Raw genomic sequence first — 20,086 nt, forward strand, 5'->3', positions numbered from 1 at the left:
AGGCAATACGCAGGACAGCAAAACCCACAACAGTTAGAGAGATGCAGCAGTTCTTGGTGTTATGCAATTATTACAGGGCACATACACCAGGCCTCTACTGAGTGCACTGAAGGAAGCACAGAAAGGGGGCTAGATCATACGATGGACAACAGAAATGACTAAGGCATTCAATGAGCTGAAGGAAGCGATCTGCACAGCTCCAGTGTTAGGGATCCCAGACTATAAAAAGGAATTATTTTTGTTCTCACACTCTAATGGGGTAGTGATGACAGCAGTATGGACCCAGAATACAAGCTTGGGGCACAAGCCACTAGCATACTACAGTGGGAAGGTAGCTCCAGTAATGAGAGCACATTGTCAATGCGAACAAGCTTTGGCTGCAGCCACATTTGCAGTAGACAAGTCAACGAGTATTACCATGGGGTGCAGCACCACTCTGTATGTGGATCATGGACTCTTTGCAATACTGGAGAGACCAAAGAGCACACTGACAACACATCATCAGGGTACGAGGTGTTCCTATCAAATTCAGCTCTCAAGATAGTGAGGTGCATACTTGTAAATCCGGCTACCTTTCTCACCGACGTCTTACAAGAAGGTGACTACAAACATGACTGCACAGCAAACTTACAAGAATTCAGTGACACTCGCAAGGTACAGGAGGATGCACTTGAGGGGGGAGACGCGCTCTATATTGACTGGTCTTCCACAATTGACCTGGCAGATGGGGTCAGACATACAGGGACAGCAGTGGTGAGCCTAAGGGAGGATGGAACCAGCAAGGTAGTGGTCTGTGCACGATTGCCGTCAAATTATCCAGCACATGCTGCAGAACTAGTGGCCATAATGTTGGCATTGGAGCGCAGCAGAAAAAGGGAGGTGATGATGTAATCAGATTCAGCCTATGTGACATCCAGAGTACATTCAGCAACTGACAGCAACACAAAGGGCCTCATCACGAGTTGGGTGGTATCCCGGCGGTATTACCGCCAGATCACGGGTTTAGGAGAATGGTAATTCCCCATTGGGCCCATGGTAACAGCGCCATAAATCATCAAATTCACGGTGGATTTACCCCCAGTTCAGAGCTGGTATTAAATCCAGCCAAACCCGTGATTTGGCGGACCCTTAAATATGGCGGTAATAGCGTTACCATCGCATTTAAGGGTTACCGCCAAACTCGCGTTGAGGCAGAAAGTATGGAGCTGCAGGTAGCTGCACCCAAGGAGGAGGAGGACCTGTGGATAGAAGGGGATGTACAGTATCTCCAATAGATGCCCTATGGTGGCAGAAAAATAGAGGGAAAGTGATTATGCAACTCGCATTGTAACACACAGCACTGACACAGCTACATTATCCAACACATACAGGAAAGGAGGTGCTTGCCACCCATATTAGAGATAAATGGGTCTGTTCTAACTTGGCCGAACACGTGGCTGAATTCATGAGTAACTGTTTGATTTGCAGGACGTACATTGAGAGTTGTGAGAGGAGATCTACCTCGTCCAGTTGGTCCATTTCAACACCTCCACTTCAACTATATGGACATGATCCAAGTCTGCCAAGGGTATCGCTACATGATAGTGGTTGTATGCCCATTCTCTCTGTGGATTCAGGAGGGACCCTGCTCTCACCCTGGTGCCCTCAGAGCAGCGAAATATCTGGTCTGGGAAGTGTTCCCACAATGGGGCTTGTGTGAGGTCCTGCAGTCTGACAATGGCCCACACTTCGTCAACTAGATGTTCCAACACATCACAATGTTGCTGGGCATCCAACACAAATTCTCATGTGCTTATCACCCACAAGCAAACTGGGTGTGTGAACACCTCTGTTGCCTCTTGAAGGAATCCATAGCGAAAACCGAAAAGAGTACCAATAGGAATTGGCTACATTGTCTGCCTGTGGCCCTGTTTGCATTGCGCAATAAGCCCGTATCCGACCACCATTTCACCTGGCACGAGGTGGTGACAGGGCAGCAAATGCAACTTCCCCTGGCTCCTCCCACTAGGGCAATCAAAGATGCACAGGGTACTGCGAATGCTCTATTCCTTGATTGCAGGTGCCTCTTTTATCTCTCGCCAAATACAGCGACACCAGGGAGGCCGTAAATCCAACCGGGGAACCGACAGTGCCAACAACGCAGATGCCTTACTTAAGCAGCTGCCTGTATTCCCTGGGGACAGTGTTCTTCTCTGCATTTTCAACCGGCGTTGGGACGCACCCAGATTTACTGGTCTCCATATTGCAGAAGCAGTGACTGAGAGAGCAATGAGGCTTGAGGGGGAAACAGTTTGGAATCACATAAACGAAATCAAGTCCTACAAAGCTGTGGCCTCACCTGGCAACAAGATTGACAGGGCAATGATTGTCAGCATGAAGAGCAAGGAGATCATTTGGAACCAGCACTGCGGAGGACACCCAATGGTTACTCGCTCACATGCAGCAGAGTTAGGGCAAGGACTTCCTACACATCCAAAGTGAGGATAGGCTGTTATTTTTCTCTCTACATACATTCTTCGTGAAAATGCGACTGTTTTATTGCATAATTGTTCATGCTGCCCAATGATTCACAAAATTATACTTTCCAAGGCCAATTTGTTTACTTCATTAGAAGGTCCAACAGATTCTGAGCATGTCCTCCTTGTGTGTACTACCACGTTTTCATAGCATATTTGGCCCAAGCTTACCCACAACTCGAACTAGGAAACCCATCTGTCCCCACAGTACTCAGAGATCCTAGAATTAGAACTGTGCGGAAACAGCTATTTATCTTTGCAATGACTGACTACATGAACCCCGGGGCTTAAAACTAATGCACCACATCTATTAACGCAAAGTTTTTGCGCATTTCAGGCGGGCAACTGATATCTTCAAGCTGCACAAGGATCCAGCAGCACAGGTAAATGGGAGAAATAATTAAAAATATGCTTATTTTGTCATGCCTTTTATTCCCAAGTGGGGTCCTTGCATTTATCTTTTGTTGAATATCTCTTGTGTCTAGTGAAACCGGTGTATCCTCTACTAACATTACCCCAACCCCAGCAGGTGGAACGATCATGTCAGTTGACCAGGGGAGCACTGCAACCCTGTTAAGGAGAGGTAAGCGCAGTGCTGATGCAGACATGGGGGCGGGTTGGACCTATATCTCACTTACACCGTTTGAGTGTCTAATAACAGGTTGTATAAACAAATGACCAAAGTAGGCAAGGAAACCACTGGTAGAGCTGTTATGTCTGCTCCCTTATCCCCTATGCCATGAGTCCCTCCAGAACGTTCATAGCAACTGAAATACCAGCAGCAAGAGCACAATGCCTCATGTACCTAACCATGGTAACGGCCCGAGGAAGATCCCAAGGGAAAACAGCAACATTGAGATGGATGTCTCAAACAACATTCCCGTATGAAGACGGCTACGTGAAGACTCTTGACATGATGAACAATTACTGGCAGTTAGACCAAGCTATACAATACATAACTGATGGCCTGCAGAAAGGCGAGATGAAAACAAGAACACTGAAGAAACTCCCCTGCCCCAAGGAGGGAGGTGAAAGAAATAGGAGAGAACCAGGATGTTGGGAAAGACCACAGAGGCTTGTGTATGGCCAAGTATACACAGAAGAAGGATGGAAAGATGGGGTAGTAGGAAGCAAAGCACACACCCTACTACAATCACCAGTGAACACAGTATAAGGAGAAACTGACATGTGCCTGAAACAATGGGATGCAAGTGACAAATTGCTCACCTGGGTAGACCATGAAGCTTGGCCGAAGCCCATAATACCTCTGAAGAAACCAGCATTATGTTACCAGAAGGAAGTTGTAGTAAAGGTTGGAGATAACATAGAATGTCAGTACACAGAAAAGCATACAGAAATGAAGGTCAGCACAGCAGTACTGCAGGACCACTAGTGGGGGTGTGGGTCCAAGGCATATGAGAAGCTACCACCCAACTGGGGAGGAGTTTGCTCGTTGTGGGCATAAATATGCCATCACTGGCAGTGCCCCAAAAGGACCTAAAGATAGATGACGTCCCGAAGATGGATACTAACACGAGAAGAAGAGGTCAGTGGGAGTAGAAGAAAAAGGAGGAAAGAAACGGTTCGTGGAAGTGAGTAGAGTAAAGAGGGGAAACTATTTCTCATCAGAATCAGAAGCAACCCTAGATGATGTACCACCTGAACATAGGTTATTCAACACACAGAAATGTTTTTGCGTCCGTGGTTCTAGCAGTTTAGACATACACAAATGCAAAATGGCTGCAAATAACCAGATGGGAGCTGATGCTGACAAACGCTACAGTAACCGGTTTCAATGCAATAAAAGAAGAGCTCCGAGCAGTAAGGTTCTCCAGAAAAGATATGTTCTAGACCTCCTCACAGCAATGGAAGGAGGAGTTTACGCAGCATTGGGAGTTCCTGTTGCACATTTGTACCTGTCAATTATTGAGAGAATGGGACACTGACGGAAGCAGTGACACAACTGTTGAAAGATGCATGCCAAAATGGAAGAAGAAGCCAAAGGGAACGGAAAAGATCAAAGCTGGAGAGTGTACCTATGGTCATGGATGCTGTCGTGGCTGGCGGACAGACTGAAAGTATTCTTCGGGGCACTAATATTAGTACTAATGGGACAGTGTGTGATAAAGATCTGCATTACCCAATGCCTCAAAACTACTGAGAAATCGATAGGGATGAAGGTGATAATGGAGGTGAACAGGGGAGAAGGAAAGGACAAGATAGTGGAAGAAAGAGATATCCTGAGAACAAGAATAGCGGAATGTCCAATGTTCCCAACTGAGATGGTAATGTTCGATAACCCATTCGACAACAAGATGTACGGAAGGAAATGGGTATGGTGCAACCCGGAAGGAGAATGCAGTTATATGACATGTTGTTTTGACGATCATGTTAATGACTATGGACATCTCAGAGGAGTGACTAAAATATGGCCACCAAGAGCGAAGGTGACAAGGTATGGAGGAGTGGTCGACAGGTTGACCAGAGGGGAGACTGAAGAGAGGGTCCCAGGAATGCCCCTCCTCACCCCCATGAACATGACAGGCCGAAAAGTCAAGAACGCTCAAAGTCACTCATTTTTTGGACAATCCCCAAGTGAACCACTGACTGGCACACATGCAGAGAGGTATCCCCTCAGACAGTCATTCCAACCTTATCCAGTGCATATCCTTCCGGATCCAGGGGAGCAAACAGAGATCATGGATCCGAACACTATAATGGACTGCATCGATTAAATGCCAAGAAAACAGTGAACCGACGTCACTGGTGACACCACGACATAGCAGCGTTAGTCATGAAGCACACTCGCAGCCTGTCATGATTCCTGCCCCTCATGTCCCCAGCCCTTTAAGATGTCAGGCTGGAGGCAGGCCATGATCACCTACATAGCCCTCAAGGGCCTCTCCATCCCTCCAAAGACCTACTTGGAGTCAGACTTGGCGCTTGTGGCACCAGACTCACTCACTCCCATAGGTTAACATTGGGGATTGGACTTGTAGTGCATTGATGGGGACAAGATGGATGCCCCCACATATTTCGGTTCCCAGAACTGCAGGTGCAGTCTATTCTTTTGGGTGTGGTTCAGCCCAGAAACACCTGGGATACCCAGAGACTATTTAAACCACACCCAGGCTGAGAAACATGCTTTGTGTTTTCTGCACCTGCAGCGTGATACTCACCGTGTTCGGGTCGGTCTCCAGTAGGCCTGCATCTTTCTTCTGCGCACAGCTCCTGCAAGAACAAGAACACCGTTAGGAACAGCCTTACCTTGCGGCACTTCTGCCCATCATTCATCGCTTCTTCTGTTCTGCGGGCATCTTCGGCAGTGTCATTCCCATCCCGGCACTCCGCTTCCTAAGGAAAAGGTAAAAGAACAGAAAAAAGGCATTACTAAGCATTCAGCAAATCTTTGCTTATTTTTAAAGATTGTACGAGCTTCAAATGCTTACCTGAATCCCAGCTGCTCTGGGGGAACTCTGTCTCTGGAACTTCTCATCCATCTGCAAGAGGGAAAAGACACTCCAGGTTAGTGTGGAAACTTCTAGAGGCGCCGTATTCCGCGCTTACTCTCTGCATTTCTTCTTCATTACCGGCATCCACGCTGAAAACGTTGCTGCACCTAAAAGACACAGAAAAAGAACTCAGTTCAATACAAATACGAAAGGGTCGCATCGCGCATCGCGCTCTCACTCACCTTCAGCGCTACTCATCTCAGCAGCACGTCGCCATCCCCGGACGCCGGCCATCATCTAAGGAAGGAAAGGAACGAAGTTAGAGAACTGTTCAAAAGACTCATTATACTTACCTGTCGGACTCTTGCCAGTGAAGTAACTAGGCAGCAACGAGCCTGCATCAATCAACGCGCCCCTGCGCTGAAAAGCAGGACGGAGAGCACACTTTCCAAGAAAACAAGGTGAGCTGTGGATCAAAGGGAAGGGTTGGACCCGGGGAAGAAGGGGTTCAAGCACACAGAGACAATAGGGAGTTTAACTCTACCAATCCCGTGTTTCAGGCCCAGTCTCCAGTCGAGTAGACTCCAGGGAAGGGTTTGAGGTCGTAAGAGGTCAGAACAGGCTGAGTGACGTCTCCGTGGATACCAGGTGAGCATTACACAGCCCTGCACAGCATCACACAAAACCACACTCCTATACAGGAAGAACATGCTTACACAGTTCTGTAGATAGAGGACAGATACATATACATACTGTTAAAGCTTTTATTATTTTTCTCATTAGCCCAATGCAGTAACGCTAAACGCAAGGCGACAAGAGATCCTGAGAAAGCTTGCAGATGCTCATGGCAACTAACCCTATGGGACTACAGGAGTATATGTGGAGCCTAGTAGGACCACGTACGGCTAACTTATAGGAAACACATCATAACATGAGCATGAAGAAATCACATTATAAATCTAAAGAAAATTACAGAAGGTCTCAGCTACAGACACCAGAAAAGAGAAACAAGCTCAGGCTGCACGAAGCAGGGAGGCGAAGCTCACAGCCAGGTCAGAGATAAACTAAGCACATTCCACGCTCCAAACGACAAGGGGCCAGCTGCAGGAAAACTGAATAAATCCTCAGAAATGCAGCCCCAAAGAGCTCAATTTTGTGGTCCACAACCACGTGATGCAGCCAAACTAGACAATGGGCATTCACCCGTGGTGGGAAGATGAGCCGTTCTCAGAAACCCATGTGAGAAGTGAAACAAATGTTGCAACAGAGAGCGCACTCTCATAGGCAAAGGTGGTCCACTACCAGATACAATTGTGACACATAGTCATTTCACATCACCTTGAAGAGGTGCACAGAGGGCTGAGAACTGAACTGGATCCCAGGCCTGGGGAGACCAGATGTGACCAATCAAGAGACAGAAATCCAGGGGTGGATGGCAGAGGGCAAGGGCTAATGGTAGGTCTATGACCCCGCAACAATGTAATAGATAGAATCTTGGGGACGGGGCAGCCACCTGACATGCAAGGGCCAGTAGAATAACCTCTCTATGGGATAGCCATAGGTGATACCACTCTTAGCACCCAATCAGTGGATAGATGGGTTTTTGGGAGAGGGTCCAGGATATGACGCCATTTGAGGTTAAAAATGTGGAGCGCCTCTTGGGGAGCAGAGAAGTACTGGAGAATTGTGATTGTCTTGCATGATCCCTGTCATTTTTTTGTAATAAATGACAGTTTGACTTTCCCTTGCCTGAGTCCTCTGTTATTCTGGGGAGGGGGTTGTTGGGCCCTCAGGAGTATAATCCCCAGACCTCTGGTATACCTGGTTTTCTCACCAACATTAGAAATTATGCATATCTAGGTAAGGAACTAGAAGCCCCCAAGCCATCGTTATGACTCCCAGGCCATGCCAATGAGATGCGACACCCCAGAACAGGGCTAGATGCTAGGAATTCTGCAGATCAAAGTTTGGAAGGCATGGTATCAACAGTAAGACAGACACAAATGACCACAGTGCAAGGGTGTTTATTGGACTTCACTTGGGTTTGTAAAACGCCTATCTAATCCTAAATCTAAAGATGGGAGCAAAAATAAAAGATGGGAGTCAAAATAAAAGGGCCTATACTAATAAACCTATTGCCAATCCTTACCGCTAAATACAAATATTGTAGAAAACAATGTTATGTTAAAGAAAAAAGTGTTCAAGAAATCATATGTCTGGATATTCAAGTCGTAGGCTTCCCTTGCCCACATTTTAAGCACGGAACAATTCAGCACACATGAGTTTAGCACAGTCTCTGGCTTCTGTAGCACAAGGGTTCAGTTCAAAACCTCAACATCATGGCCTTCTGTGCCAAAGTCTCTTTGCCTTTCTAAGTCTCTTCTTTCAGAGGGCCTGATGCAACAAACAATAAAGTTACTTTCCTTTTGTATTTCACATATAGACAATTTCCTTAGGTGTTTTACTATCCACCTCGGCTCTCCCTCTACCGGGCTCAGACCCTACTTTAAACAATTTTCTTAGGATTTTCATGTATCCAATTTCTCTGATGATTCACTGTTCACCGTGGACCCCCACCCCCTGCCGGGCTCAGATTCACTTCGACATCAAATCTTCAATTAGTCTCCCTCCGCCGGCTCGGACCAATTCCACACAGTTGCTTTAACCTAAAGCTTTCAATTTATCTCCTTCTGCCGGGCTCAGACCAACTTTATCTACTTTGTCATAAACTTTCTTTATCAACATCGAAGACTTTCGACTGTGCACAGGATTTTGGTTGAACCGTCGCAGGCCCACTTCGATTCACAATCATTTGCCACTCTTTCACTTTTGTTAAATCTCAGCTGGATACCTTACAGAGACCTTTGATTGAGCACACACACCATGCCGGACCACTCTGTCAAAGGTATTGTATCCTGGTTTCAAAGTTCAATCACTCCTCTGTCATTCAACTTCACTCGCGTTGGTTATCACACGCGTTTCAAACAATGTTTGTTTCAGCACTCGCCATATAATGTTGCCTCTTGCAACCTTAGCTTCAACACAGACCGGTCCTATATCTGTCTGACCAACTCACCGGCTGTGTTGATTTCACTGATGCTGCTTTGATGTTAGAGACAAGGACAGTACCACGGCAGCTGGCGATTCGCCCCACCTTGATTATCGACACGGGAGAGCACCAGGTACCTCTGACACAGGATTCTTCAGCTGGGTTTACTGGTTTTACTTTTTCTATTCTTGAGGTTTCATGAAAGTAACGGTTCCTGGTCGAAAAGGTCAAGGGAACTTCCCTCCTTGCAATCCCCTTCTGTTTCGCCGTCTTTTTCCTCTTGTTAAACTGCCATCTTGGAACTGCTGTTTCCTTGTGTTCTTTGCCTCGCTCAGAGTGTGCTCTCATGCTCTTCCTTTTATCCATGTGGGGAAGTGTAATGGAAGTCAGGTGCGTGTGATAGTAATTGCCTGACCCTGCCTGATCATTTTTTGGCACATGTCAGGTATACTGCTCGGGTGTTAGTCCATTTTCTCTCATAGCGGGCTGTCCGTGAGAAAGGGTTTGTGTTGTAAAAGGGGGAGGGGGTTTAGTTCGTAAATATCCTACCTGATCGGATGAGGTAAAGATGTTACAGGAAAGGGGATACGGCGTCTCACCATCTGGTGTCCCACTCCGACTCCCCAAAGACCTCTCACCCAGGTGATCCTCCCACACTGGTCCACCCCCAGGAACTGGATCCAAAAGCGATGGGCGTGTCCTGGCCACCTGGATGACAGATCCCCGGGGACTAGTGAGTGAGACACCTTCTGGTTTCTCACACTCCCCAGACCAAGGCTAGGTGCTAGGAATTCTGCAAATCAATAAGCCCCCCAAGCCATCCGTTATGACTCCCAGGCCAAAGCAATAAGATGCGACTCCTCAGAAAAAGGCTTCATGTTATGAATTCTGCCAATGAAGGTAAGGAGCTAGATGCTCCCCAAACCATCCGTTATGGTTGCCAGGCCAAAGCAAGAAGCTGCGACTCCCCAGACCAAGGCTAGATGCTAGGAATTCTGCAGATCAAGGTAAGGAGCAAGAATCCTCTAAGCCGTCCTTCATGTCTCCCAGGCCAAAGCAAGAAGATGCTACTCCCCAGACCAAGGCTAGATGCTAGTAATTCTGCAGAACAAGGTAAGGAGCTAGAAGCCCCTCGAGCCATCCGTTATGACTCCCAGGCCAAAGCAAGAAGCTGCGGCTCCACAGACCAAGGCTAGATGCTATGAATTCTGCAGATCAAGGTAAGGAGCAAGAATCCCCTAAGCCATCCTTTATGCCTCCCAGGCCAAAGCAAGAAGAATGCACTCCCCAGACCAAGGCTAGATGCTAGGAATTCTGCAGATCATGGTAAGGAGCTAGAACCCCCCTGCCACCTTCCCCCCCAAACCCCTGTCCCTCCAGCAAACCATCTGTTATGACTCCCAGGCCAAAGCAAGAATCTGCGACTCCCCAGACCAAGGCTAGATGCTAGGATTTCTGCAGATCAAGCCAAGGGGCTAGAAACCCCCCAAGCAATTCGTTATGGTTGCCAGGCCAAAGCAAGAAGCTGCAGCTCCTCAGACCAAGGCTAGATGCTAGGAATTTTGCAGATCGAGGTAAGGAGCTATATGCTCCCCCAAGCCATCCGTTATGACTCCCAGGCCAAAGCAAGAATATGTGACTCTGCAGATCAAGGCTAGATGCTAGTAATTCTGCAAATCAAGGTAAGCAGCTAGAAGCCACCCAAACCATCAGTTCTGACTCCCAGGCCAAAGCAAGAAGCTGAGGCTCCCAAGACCAAGGCTAGATGCTAGGAATTCTGCAGATCAAGGTAAGGAGCTATATGCCACCCAAACCATCCGTTATGACTCCCAGGCCAAAGCAAGAAGCTGTGACTCCCCAGACCAAGGCTAGATGCTAGGAATTCTGCAAATCAAGGTACAGAGCTAGAATCCCCCTCACACCATCCATTATTACTTGCTTGCCACATTATGATGCTAGGTCTCTCCCAGGTCAAAGGTACTGGCTTGGAATCATAGAAATTAGGACTCCCCAGCTCAAACCAAACCCCTATCACTCCCCAGGACCAAAGGAAGATGCTATGGCTCACCCAGGCCATAGCAATGTACCTTGCAGACACAGAACATCCAAGGCAAATCTAGGATGATAGAACAAAAAGGGGCCCTAGGTTTCCAGAGCAAAGTCTGTGGCCAAGATACTCAAAGATGGGCCCCCTCATGCAACCCCAGAAGGAAGCAGGAGACAAAACCCCTTCTGTCAACCCAAGGAACCAACTCATTAAAACACCCTTACAGTGAGGAGGTGTTATGTGATTTAATTTTTGTTTTCTGATACGTGTACATTCAGGGTATGATCATTTTGCAAGTTATGGGAAGCTGGACCTGGGAAGGAGGAAGTGTCATCTCAATAGCATGTTCTAATTTGTAACTGCCTTCAAGAAACGTAAATTGACCACTGCATCAATGGACGCCAAGATAACGAGCCAGTGGTGCTCCATCCTGCAGGATGACTGGACATTGCCATGGGCAGAGTGACGTTTATTGAGGGTTCCTGGCCTGAAGTAATTCCAGCTCTGGTGAGGCACCATCAGAATCGGGGCAATGGCCATACAGGCACTGGATGCCCCCATATCTCTCACGCTGGCCGCATCATATAAACCCTCACTGGGCTCACCAAGCATTTCATTTGTGAATGTGGCACCAACTTCTCCCCACTTGGCTCCTCCCAAACTGCTCTCATCAAAGGTGCTTGGGCTTCCTCTATAAGAATGAACCCTGCCTCCACTTCACTCCCCGAACCTATTGAGCTAGATCCTGGGAGAGGCTATGCATATGTCCAGTTGGGATTCCCTTACGTCCCATCAACGCTCATTGGGCACATTGAATCAGAATGTGGCAGATGTGCCCTCCCACACCAAAGCTCAAATCCCAAGAGATCCTTGGCTATACCTTGAGAGAATGTAGTGCTTTCATAACCTCAAAGGATCCGCTACACCTCTTGACTCAACACATCATTTAATCTACTCTATCTCAACATAGTACAGTCTTCACTGTAGACCCTTTGACCTCTCCCTTAGTCTTCACAGCAAGAGGCACTTGGCCATACTATGTCTCAACATGGCACCATCTTCACCGTAGACTTTTGAGTGACGTCAAAGGGTCTACGGTGAAGATGGTGCCATGTTGAGACATAGACCTCATACCAAGAGGCCATTGGCCAAACTCTATCTCAGTGTTGTACCATCTTCACCTTGCTAAACCCTCCCTAGACCTCTCATACCAAAAGGCACTTGGTCATGGTCTATCCCAGTGTGGCAAAATCTTAAAACCAATAAGACTCCCATTTCAACAGGAGCTGAAGGTGCCACCACAATGTGGTACCGTCATAAATGCCCATTGGGCTCTCTCAGGCCCACCACGCCCGTTTCTGAGAACACCAGAGTACATTTGTTGGCCCCATGGCAACCCATAGCTGTTTACGATTTCCCAGAAAACCCCAAAGTGATGAAAATCAAAAGTTTAAAGTGCAAGTAACCATCCATGTCCACTGGTAAAAATTCAGATTTAAGGCAGCGTTGACCGGCCCATTATCCTTGGGTCTTTTGGAGCTGCAATGCTGGTCTTCAGTCGAATAGTTGGAAGTGTCGGTGAAAGCTGTATCCTCTACAGCTACTCCTCGCGTCCATGCAGCTGCAAAGGAAGCACAAGAGTGTTAGGCTGTACACAAACATATGACATATATACCACACACAGAAGGGTATAGTTTAGTCAGTTGAAAAAGACTTGAGAACTTGGTTATGCTTGCTCTTCACTCCTTCCCCAACAATTGTGCATTTCCTGCAAATGAAATGGGTAAGGCATCCTTTACTCAAGAATGGCACAGTATAAGCAGGTGAGGTCTCTTCCACCCCCTGGTATAATGGTACGTCCCTGCAGATGGAGGGCACAGTTCACTCATTATCCCCGCCCTATAATGGTTCAGTTCATGCAGCTGGTGGCAGGTGTCACTCATGCCCTAATCCCATCAAACCACAAATCCTACATATGACGGTGCAAGCCTTACCAACAGGGGGCTAGTGACAGTCATTTCCTCTACATCATCTAATGGTACAGTCCATACAAGTGGAGCACATGGCACATACGACTCCCCATCTGTTAAAGCACGGTCATGCGGTAGGAGGAAGGGGGTAGTCGTGCCCCATCATGTTAATGGAAGAGGCCGTTCAAAATGTGGTCAAGTGGCAGGCGTCCTCCTCCCACGTGACACTTGCGCAGTACAAGTTGAGGGTGAGGTGAACCTCTTACCACTGCTCTAACCCCTTCCTCATCCTTAAATGCTATAGTATTTGGAAATGAAGAGTGGGAGACATTCAGGCTGCCTTATTATAATGGCACAGCACCCACAGTTGGGGTAGGTGACTATTATTCCCGCCATCTGACAATGCCACAGTTATGTGCTGGGGGCAAGTGACCCTTAATGTCTGAGATAGGCCGAATGAGGAACCCAGGTTTTCAAAACATGTGCTCTTCAAGGGCTAGTCCGGACATCACAAAAAGGTCTGGGAGCCCCCCTAATGAGAATTAACACAGCCAAATAGCCTGTTCTGTGGGAAGGTGCCCACTCAGGAGGGTCGGCAACCACATTTTAGCTCACTGTACCTTTCACAGAGGAGAAATATCTATTTGTATATCAGTCTGGTCCCACATACTGGGCAGCCCAGCACCAAAATGCTAGGCTATTCTCTGAACAAGAGTACCAACAGCAACCCCATACATGTGTTTCAGCTTAGTTGGGCCTCAGCTTGCATGGAAGGTTTGGGATGCTTTGGCTTTGGTAAATATTGGTAATTTCCTAGGCATCTCTTACAGTCCACTTAGACCCTGGAGAAGCCCCACTTGTGCTCACCTCTGTGTCATCTGCAGCTTTCTGCCCAGCAGTCTCAGCCATTCCTGCACAAATGGTAAGGCCCCTATCCCTGTAGTGCGTGTACCCTTCCCGGTCCACCACCAGTAGCGTCAACTGCCCTCCGCTGTCCTCCTTCAACCAGCGAATAACATCCTTGTAGCTGCGCTTCTCCACGTTGGTGCCGTTTATCTCAATAAGCAGGTCTCCCACCTTCAACCCTGCCCGTTGAGCTGGACTTTCTGGAACTACCTGGAAGAAAGCAGTGGGCCCAGTCAGAGGTAACATGGGTAAGACCTGGTCTGAGGTGTGAGAGGTCAAAGCTAGAAGCACTGCCGCTTCTGGAGAGACTGGGTTATCAATTTGCCGATAAATCCCAAACAGTTCATAGAAGTGGAGGTAGCTCGGCCTACCTGAGTGAGAACACTATGTGCAAATATAGAATTGGTGCTGTGTTAATCCTACAGGCCTTTACACCTTTTAGTGAAACAACTGAAAATAATCCGCTAAAATACTCCCTTTTTTAGGCAGGAGTAACAAATTGACTGTTCCTGAAAAGGACATCCCTTGAGTGGTATCGTTTACACTGAAAAGAACCCGGCATGTACAGTCATTTGACACATTAGAAAGAAAGTGAGAAAAGGGAGACCATCAAATAGAGAAATTATAGATCAGGGATGCAGATGTGAGAGGACACCTTAAAGCAGAACCCTGCTAATTGAATTTCGGTTTAAAAGAGCATAACAATTTTCAAAGCAGCATATTTTAGAGCTGGAATGGCACTACAATACATGGTTTCAACACTCTTTACTGGACAGCGCTTAGATGCCTAAGACCTTGTGGGTTGGATGTTAACAGTCTGCTGTGTGATATACGCCAGGGCTTTCTCATTAGGATTGTGGGGGAGTGTTAACATGATGGTCTGCATCCCCTGGTGGTACTGTCAGGAGAGCTGAGCCTGGGCCTTTGAAGAGTGCAATCGACATGGAAGATGTTTTAGAACAATACAGTCGGGAATTCCAAACCTGGAACCTTCTCCAGAAAGGGGCTATATAATCTGTGGCAACAGAACTGGGATTGATGGAGAGTAGAAACGCTTCACTGGGCTTCTCAAAAGGATCAGTATGACGCCTCAGGTTGGAGATTGTTGTATAATTAGGATTTGTTTGTGGGCTTCTCGGTGGGAAGACATAGTAGACTGACACAAAGCCTGCGATCATTGGTGGAGGGTGTGTGGCAGTTACAGCTACGAGATCCTGGCTGACACTCACCTGCGCAACGAAGATCTCGTCCTCATCAGTGATGTTCCCAAGGTGAAATCCATAACCGGACGACTCTTTGCGGAGATGGCAGAGCCGAGGTCTGGGTTGGATCTTCACATTTCGGTCACTGCTGCCCGTTGCTGGCTGGAGACTGTCATCATGAGGATGAAGGCCTGGAGACGTCAGATGCTCATCCTCGTAGAAAAGCAGGGGAGACAGTCCAACCTGTGTGGACAGAAAATGTAACCGTTTCAGTAACTGGCTGAGGCCCATCATCTCCTGCACTCTCAATAGTGAGAAGAAAGACCATGCTGTGTCAACAATCTACTTCCTACACAATGCTCAGATATTGAACTCACAATGCTGTAAAATTGGTCTCCCAAATAATCGATGACCAGCAGGGTGACCATGCTCCCACTCATGCAGATGAGGTAGACAACGTCTTCATGCGTCAGTCCTTCCACTACCTTCCCATTGACGGCCAGCAGCCTGTCCCCGTCTTTCATGCCGGCTTTCTGCGCTGGGAGCCCGGCTTCCACCTCTCTCAGGAACTGACCTATGTAAAGGACACAAGAGTATGATGGGTGAGTTATGACAGCCACGGGCTCCTCCATTTTCAGCCCTGCAATCAAAGGCAGGTTATGACTCACACAAAATTCCTTATAGAGACTATCACATTTTCTTTGCAACACCCCTGCATTTACCATAGATGTGACCATTTGAAGAGGTCTACTGAGGAGCCAGCCTTTGCCAGAAGGACGCCCTATCATTTAAGTGGTAATCATCAGATCGGTCCCCTTCCAAGACGTTGGCATCAATCAGAAACCCCAAGGGTCATCTGTAATGAGGGTTCTATGTGATTTGTCCAAAAGGATTTCATTGAATTTTTACAGGTTCATTTTTGCGGCAAATATATGAGGGGGGAGATCCCCGCAATCCCCTCCCCTAAAACACCTACATTAATTATTACTCTAACCCGCCCCACATATATTTGGGGCAAAATCTGATGAAAGAAATTCAATTAATTCTACTTCGATGGAATCTGCTGTGACCAAAATTCCCATTACCGTAATGAGCATCATGTGAGTGACATTGCCACAGCCCTGCCCGGGTATGGGAGAGCTTGGCCATGCCTGGAAATATGTACATGGCCCTATAGCCTGGCCCAATGTTGATTAGTTCAGCTTTACCACAATAAACGAGTCGTGAGCCCCATTGGCTACAAGCCAACGAAAAGGTTTTAGGGCTTCTTGGCAAAGAATCTTGCAAGCCGTTATACTGCGTTGACATAACTGGAATTCCACAAACCATCCATTCCAATAACACTTGGGATTCCAACAAGTAATAGTCTCTTAACACATAAATCATCACCCACTAATACCCAATTCCACCTATCACCCACCAAATTATTTGGGATGACTTCCATCCCATCAACCATTCTGCTGCGTCTCACACGTTGACCGTACCTTCAGCCTTGCTCGCGTGTTTCTCTTGCCTCAGGAGAAACCCATAGCCATCAGGCCCCTTCACGAGGTGCAACTTCCGGGCCTTGAAGGGTACAGTGGATGGATCTGCCATAGCCGCCGTGACCTTTATCCCTCTCCGGCAGTAGAACTGCTCCAAGTTAGGCTCCATCACCAGGAGGGCCACCGCTGGGCCAGCCTGCTTCAACTGGGAGAGGCGACAAAAGAGCAGAGCGTATCAGAGGGTGCAAAACGACCCATAAATAAAAACTCCAAAGTTTGAGCCCTCACTGCAGAGACCTGTTTGTGATGGGAAGGTCCTAGGTTTCAATCTCAAGTGGTCATTGCATCAGTATTTTGACCGTCTATGGAATTTAATGTACTTGTTTGTGACGATTCCTTTACAATGTAATGGCCGATCTCTGTGTGTCAAACAATGCAAGTGAGCAAGGTCATGGGGACCTGCCTGGGTCTGTCACCACAGGTTTCGGTAGACACAGAATTATCACAAAATCTGTATACTGCAGTTCGAATTTATTTTGAATGCAGTAAGTGTCAAGAATACACTTGAATTTTTAGGAACATAGGACATTCGACATTTAAGACATACAGAGTATAGTACCTAGGTTGAATAATTCAAATGGTCAATATTTGAAAAACCAAATTCTTGTGTTTGAACAGTCTCTAAAGGTTCCTTGGGAAGGAAGCTAGAGAGTTTAGTGGAGTCATAATCAGATACATAGCCCATTCGGTGTGTGCACAATCAAGGGTTGAACAACAACATATATAACATGTCAACACAATAGTGTTTTGGCCATTTTGTGATGAGCTAGGTGAGCTCTAATGGTGTAGGCCTTCATCAGGACAAGAGTTTCTTGGGAGAGGAGTATCCTATGTGGTTGGGTCCAAGAAGCACAATGGCTTGAGGTGTGGAAGTGTCCAAGTACACTTCAGGAAGATGGAACCTTCATCTTAAACAAACGCAGTCATTCCTATATGGTCTGTAGCAAGTAGTCAACAGATCGTGGTAAGGGTTATGTTATGTTATGTTATTTTGCTTTTATATAGCGTCTTATATACCATTGGTATGGTCTGAAGGCGCTGGTAGGTTGAACACCCTTGGGAACCGAAGTTTAGATCAGTAGAGAGAGTCAAAGGTGCGTGTGCGCACTGGGTATGTGTGCAGCTGGTGCGGTACTCGTATAATAGCTGCTTCTTAGCGGTAGGTGTGGTGGTTGACAGATCAGGAATATGTTTTCGTTCTGGCAGGATTTATCCAGACCGGATGTGGCTGTGTTAGGCCTGAGGAGAACGCCTGGCTGGGGGGTGTGTAACCAGCAGTGTTTACTTAGAATGATGTGGGGAATGCGGCGGATGTTGGTATGAGAACAGTTATATCGAATGGTGTCATAGTATCTCTGTGTTCTAGTTGAGTGATGGTGTAAAGGAGAGAGTATGCGTGGTGGCGTGATATGATGGGTTATATGGTCTTTCAAACGTTCTCTGCATTCCAGACCATACTATGTACGTCATGCAAATCTATGCGCTCTAGTCGGTTCCATGTACTCCTATCCACTCCATGCACCCCAGTCTATTCCCCACATTCCGGTCCGCTGCATGCAGTCATGCATTCCAGTCGGCCCTGCGTGCTCCAGTCCGCCCATGCGCTCCAGTCTGGCCCACGCACGGACTCCTGTCAGCCCCACGCACGCATTCCTGTCTGCACCATGCTCTACGCATTCAGCAGCTCTACGTACTCATCCGCTCTACGCAGCACGTCCGTTCACTCCAGGCACTCCTTCGCTCCAGGCACTCATCCACTTTATGCCCTCACCCGTACTATGCATTCACCCCCTCTATGCACTCATCCCCTCTACGCACTCATCCCCTCTACGCACTCATCCCCTCTACGCACTCATCCCCTCTACGCACCCATCTCCACTGCGCACCCATCCCCTCTGCGTGCTCATCCCCTCTGCGAACTCATCCCCTCTGCGCACTCATCCTCTCTGCGCACTCATCCCCTCTGCATGCTCATCCCCTCTGTGCGCTCATTCCCTCTGCTCACTCGTCCCCTCTACGCACTCGTCCCCTCTACGCACTCGTCCCCTCTACGCACTCATCCCTTCTACGCACTCATCCCCTCTATGTACCCCTTTTTTCATATGCACTCATTCGCTCATATGCACTCGTCTGTTCTATATATTTGCCGGCCCTACCCACTAGTCTGTTCTATGCAGTCCTCCACTCTACACATTCTTCCGCTCAGCTCATCCATCCCGCTCCGCTCATCTATCCGTTCCTCGCACTCTGCATGCATTCCGCACTCATCCGTTCTACATGCTTATCCATTCTACGCACTCACCCGGTCTGTGTAACTTATCCACTCTAGGTGTTTGTCCACTTTAACCCCTCGCTTGCACTACACCTTCATCTGCCCTATGCATTCACCCACCCTATGCAATCACCCGCTCCCCGCACTCACCCGCTCTTTGAACTAAACAGCTCTCCACCCTCATCCACTCTCCACCCTCATCCACTCTCCACCCTCATCCACTCTCCACACTCATCTGCTCTCCACACTCATCCGCTCTCCACACTCCTCCACTCTCCACACTCATCCGCTCTCCACACTCATCCGCTCTCCACACTCATCCACTCTCCACACTCATCCGCTCCCCACACTCATCCACTCCTTATACTCATGCGCTCCCCATACTTATGCGCTCCCCGCACTCATCTGCTCCCCACGCTCACCTGCTCCCACACTCACCCGCTCCCCACACTCACCCGCTCCCTGCACTAATCCGCTCTATGCATCTATGCATCCGCTCCCCGCGCTCATCCACTCCCCATGCTCACCCGCTCCCCACGCTCACCCGCTCCCTGCACTCACCCACTCCCCGCACTCATCCGCTCTATGCATCTATGCATCTGCTCCCCGCGTTCATCCGCTCCCCACGTTCATCCGCTCCCCGCGCCCATCCGCTTCCCGCGCTCATCCGCTCCCCGCGCTCATCCGCTCCATGCACTCATCTGCTTTATGCACTTGTGCTTTCCACACATTCAACAGCAATATCCTGTTCTATATATTCATCTCTACACTCATCTGTTCTATACCTTCATCCGCTCTATACACTCATCCGCTCTGTACACTCATCCGCTCTAAACCCTCATCCGCTCTACACACTCATCCACGCTATACACTCATCCGCACTATACACTCATCCGCTCCATACACTCATCCGCTCTATACACTCTTCCGCTCTATACATTTGCCAGGTCTGCACGTTCATCTGCTCCAGCAATCTACACACTCTCTGCACTTCCGTATTCATCCGCTAACCACACTCATGCGCTCTATATACTCATCCGCTCTGCATACTTATCTGTTTTACACACTCATCCGTTTTACGCACTCCTGCGTTCTACTCGCTTCTCTGTATTTACACACTCCTGCGTT

General features: G+C 48.0%; 1 protein-coding gene across 1 annotated transcript in view; it reads right to left on the reverse strand.

Moving 5' to 3' along the window:
- Positions 1–11,294: 11,294 nt before the first annotated feature.
- Positions 11,295–20,086, reverse strand: part of NHERF4 (NHERF family PDZ scaffold protein 4) — a 60,915-nt gene continuing 52,123 nt past the window's right edge. The window contains exons 7-11 of the mRNA XM_069614374.1: positions 16,627–16,831; positions 15,520–15,716; positions 15,170–15,385; positions 13,902–14,150; positions 11,295–12,685 (exon numbers count right to left, since the gene is read on the reverse strand). Coding sequence (XP_069470475.1) covers positions 12,665–12,685; positions 13,902–14,150; positions 15,170–15,385; positions 15,520–15,716; positions 16,627–16,831 — 888 coding nt within the window. The 3' untranslated portion in view covers positions 11,295–12,664. The remainder of the gene's footprint in view (positions 12,686–13,901; positions 14,151–15,169; positions 15,386–15,519; positions 15,717–16,626; positions 16,832–20,086) is intronic.

The sequence above is a fragment of the Ambystoma mexicanum genome, chromosome 9 (genome assembly GCF_040938575.1).
Source record: "Ambystoma mexicanum isolate Mex_15411 chromosome 9, UKY_AmexF1_1, whole genome shotgun sequence".
Classification (NCBI taxonomy): Eukaryota; Metazoa; Chordata; class Amphibia; order Caudata; family Ambystomatidae; genus Ambystoma; species Ambystoma mexicanum.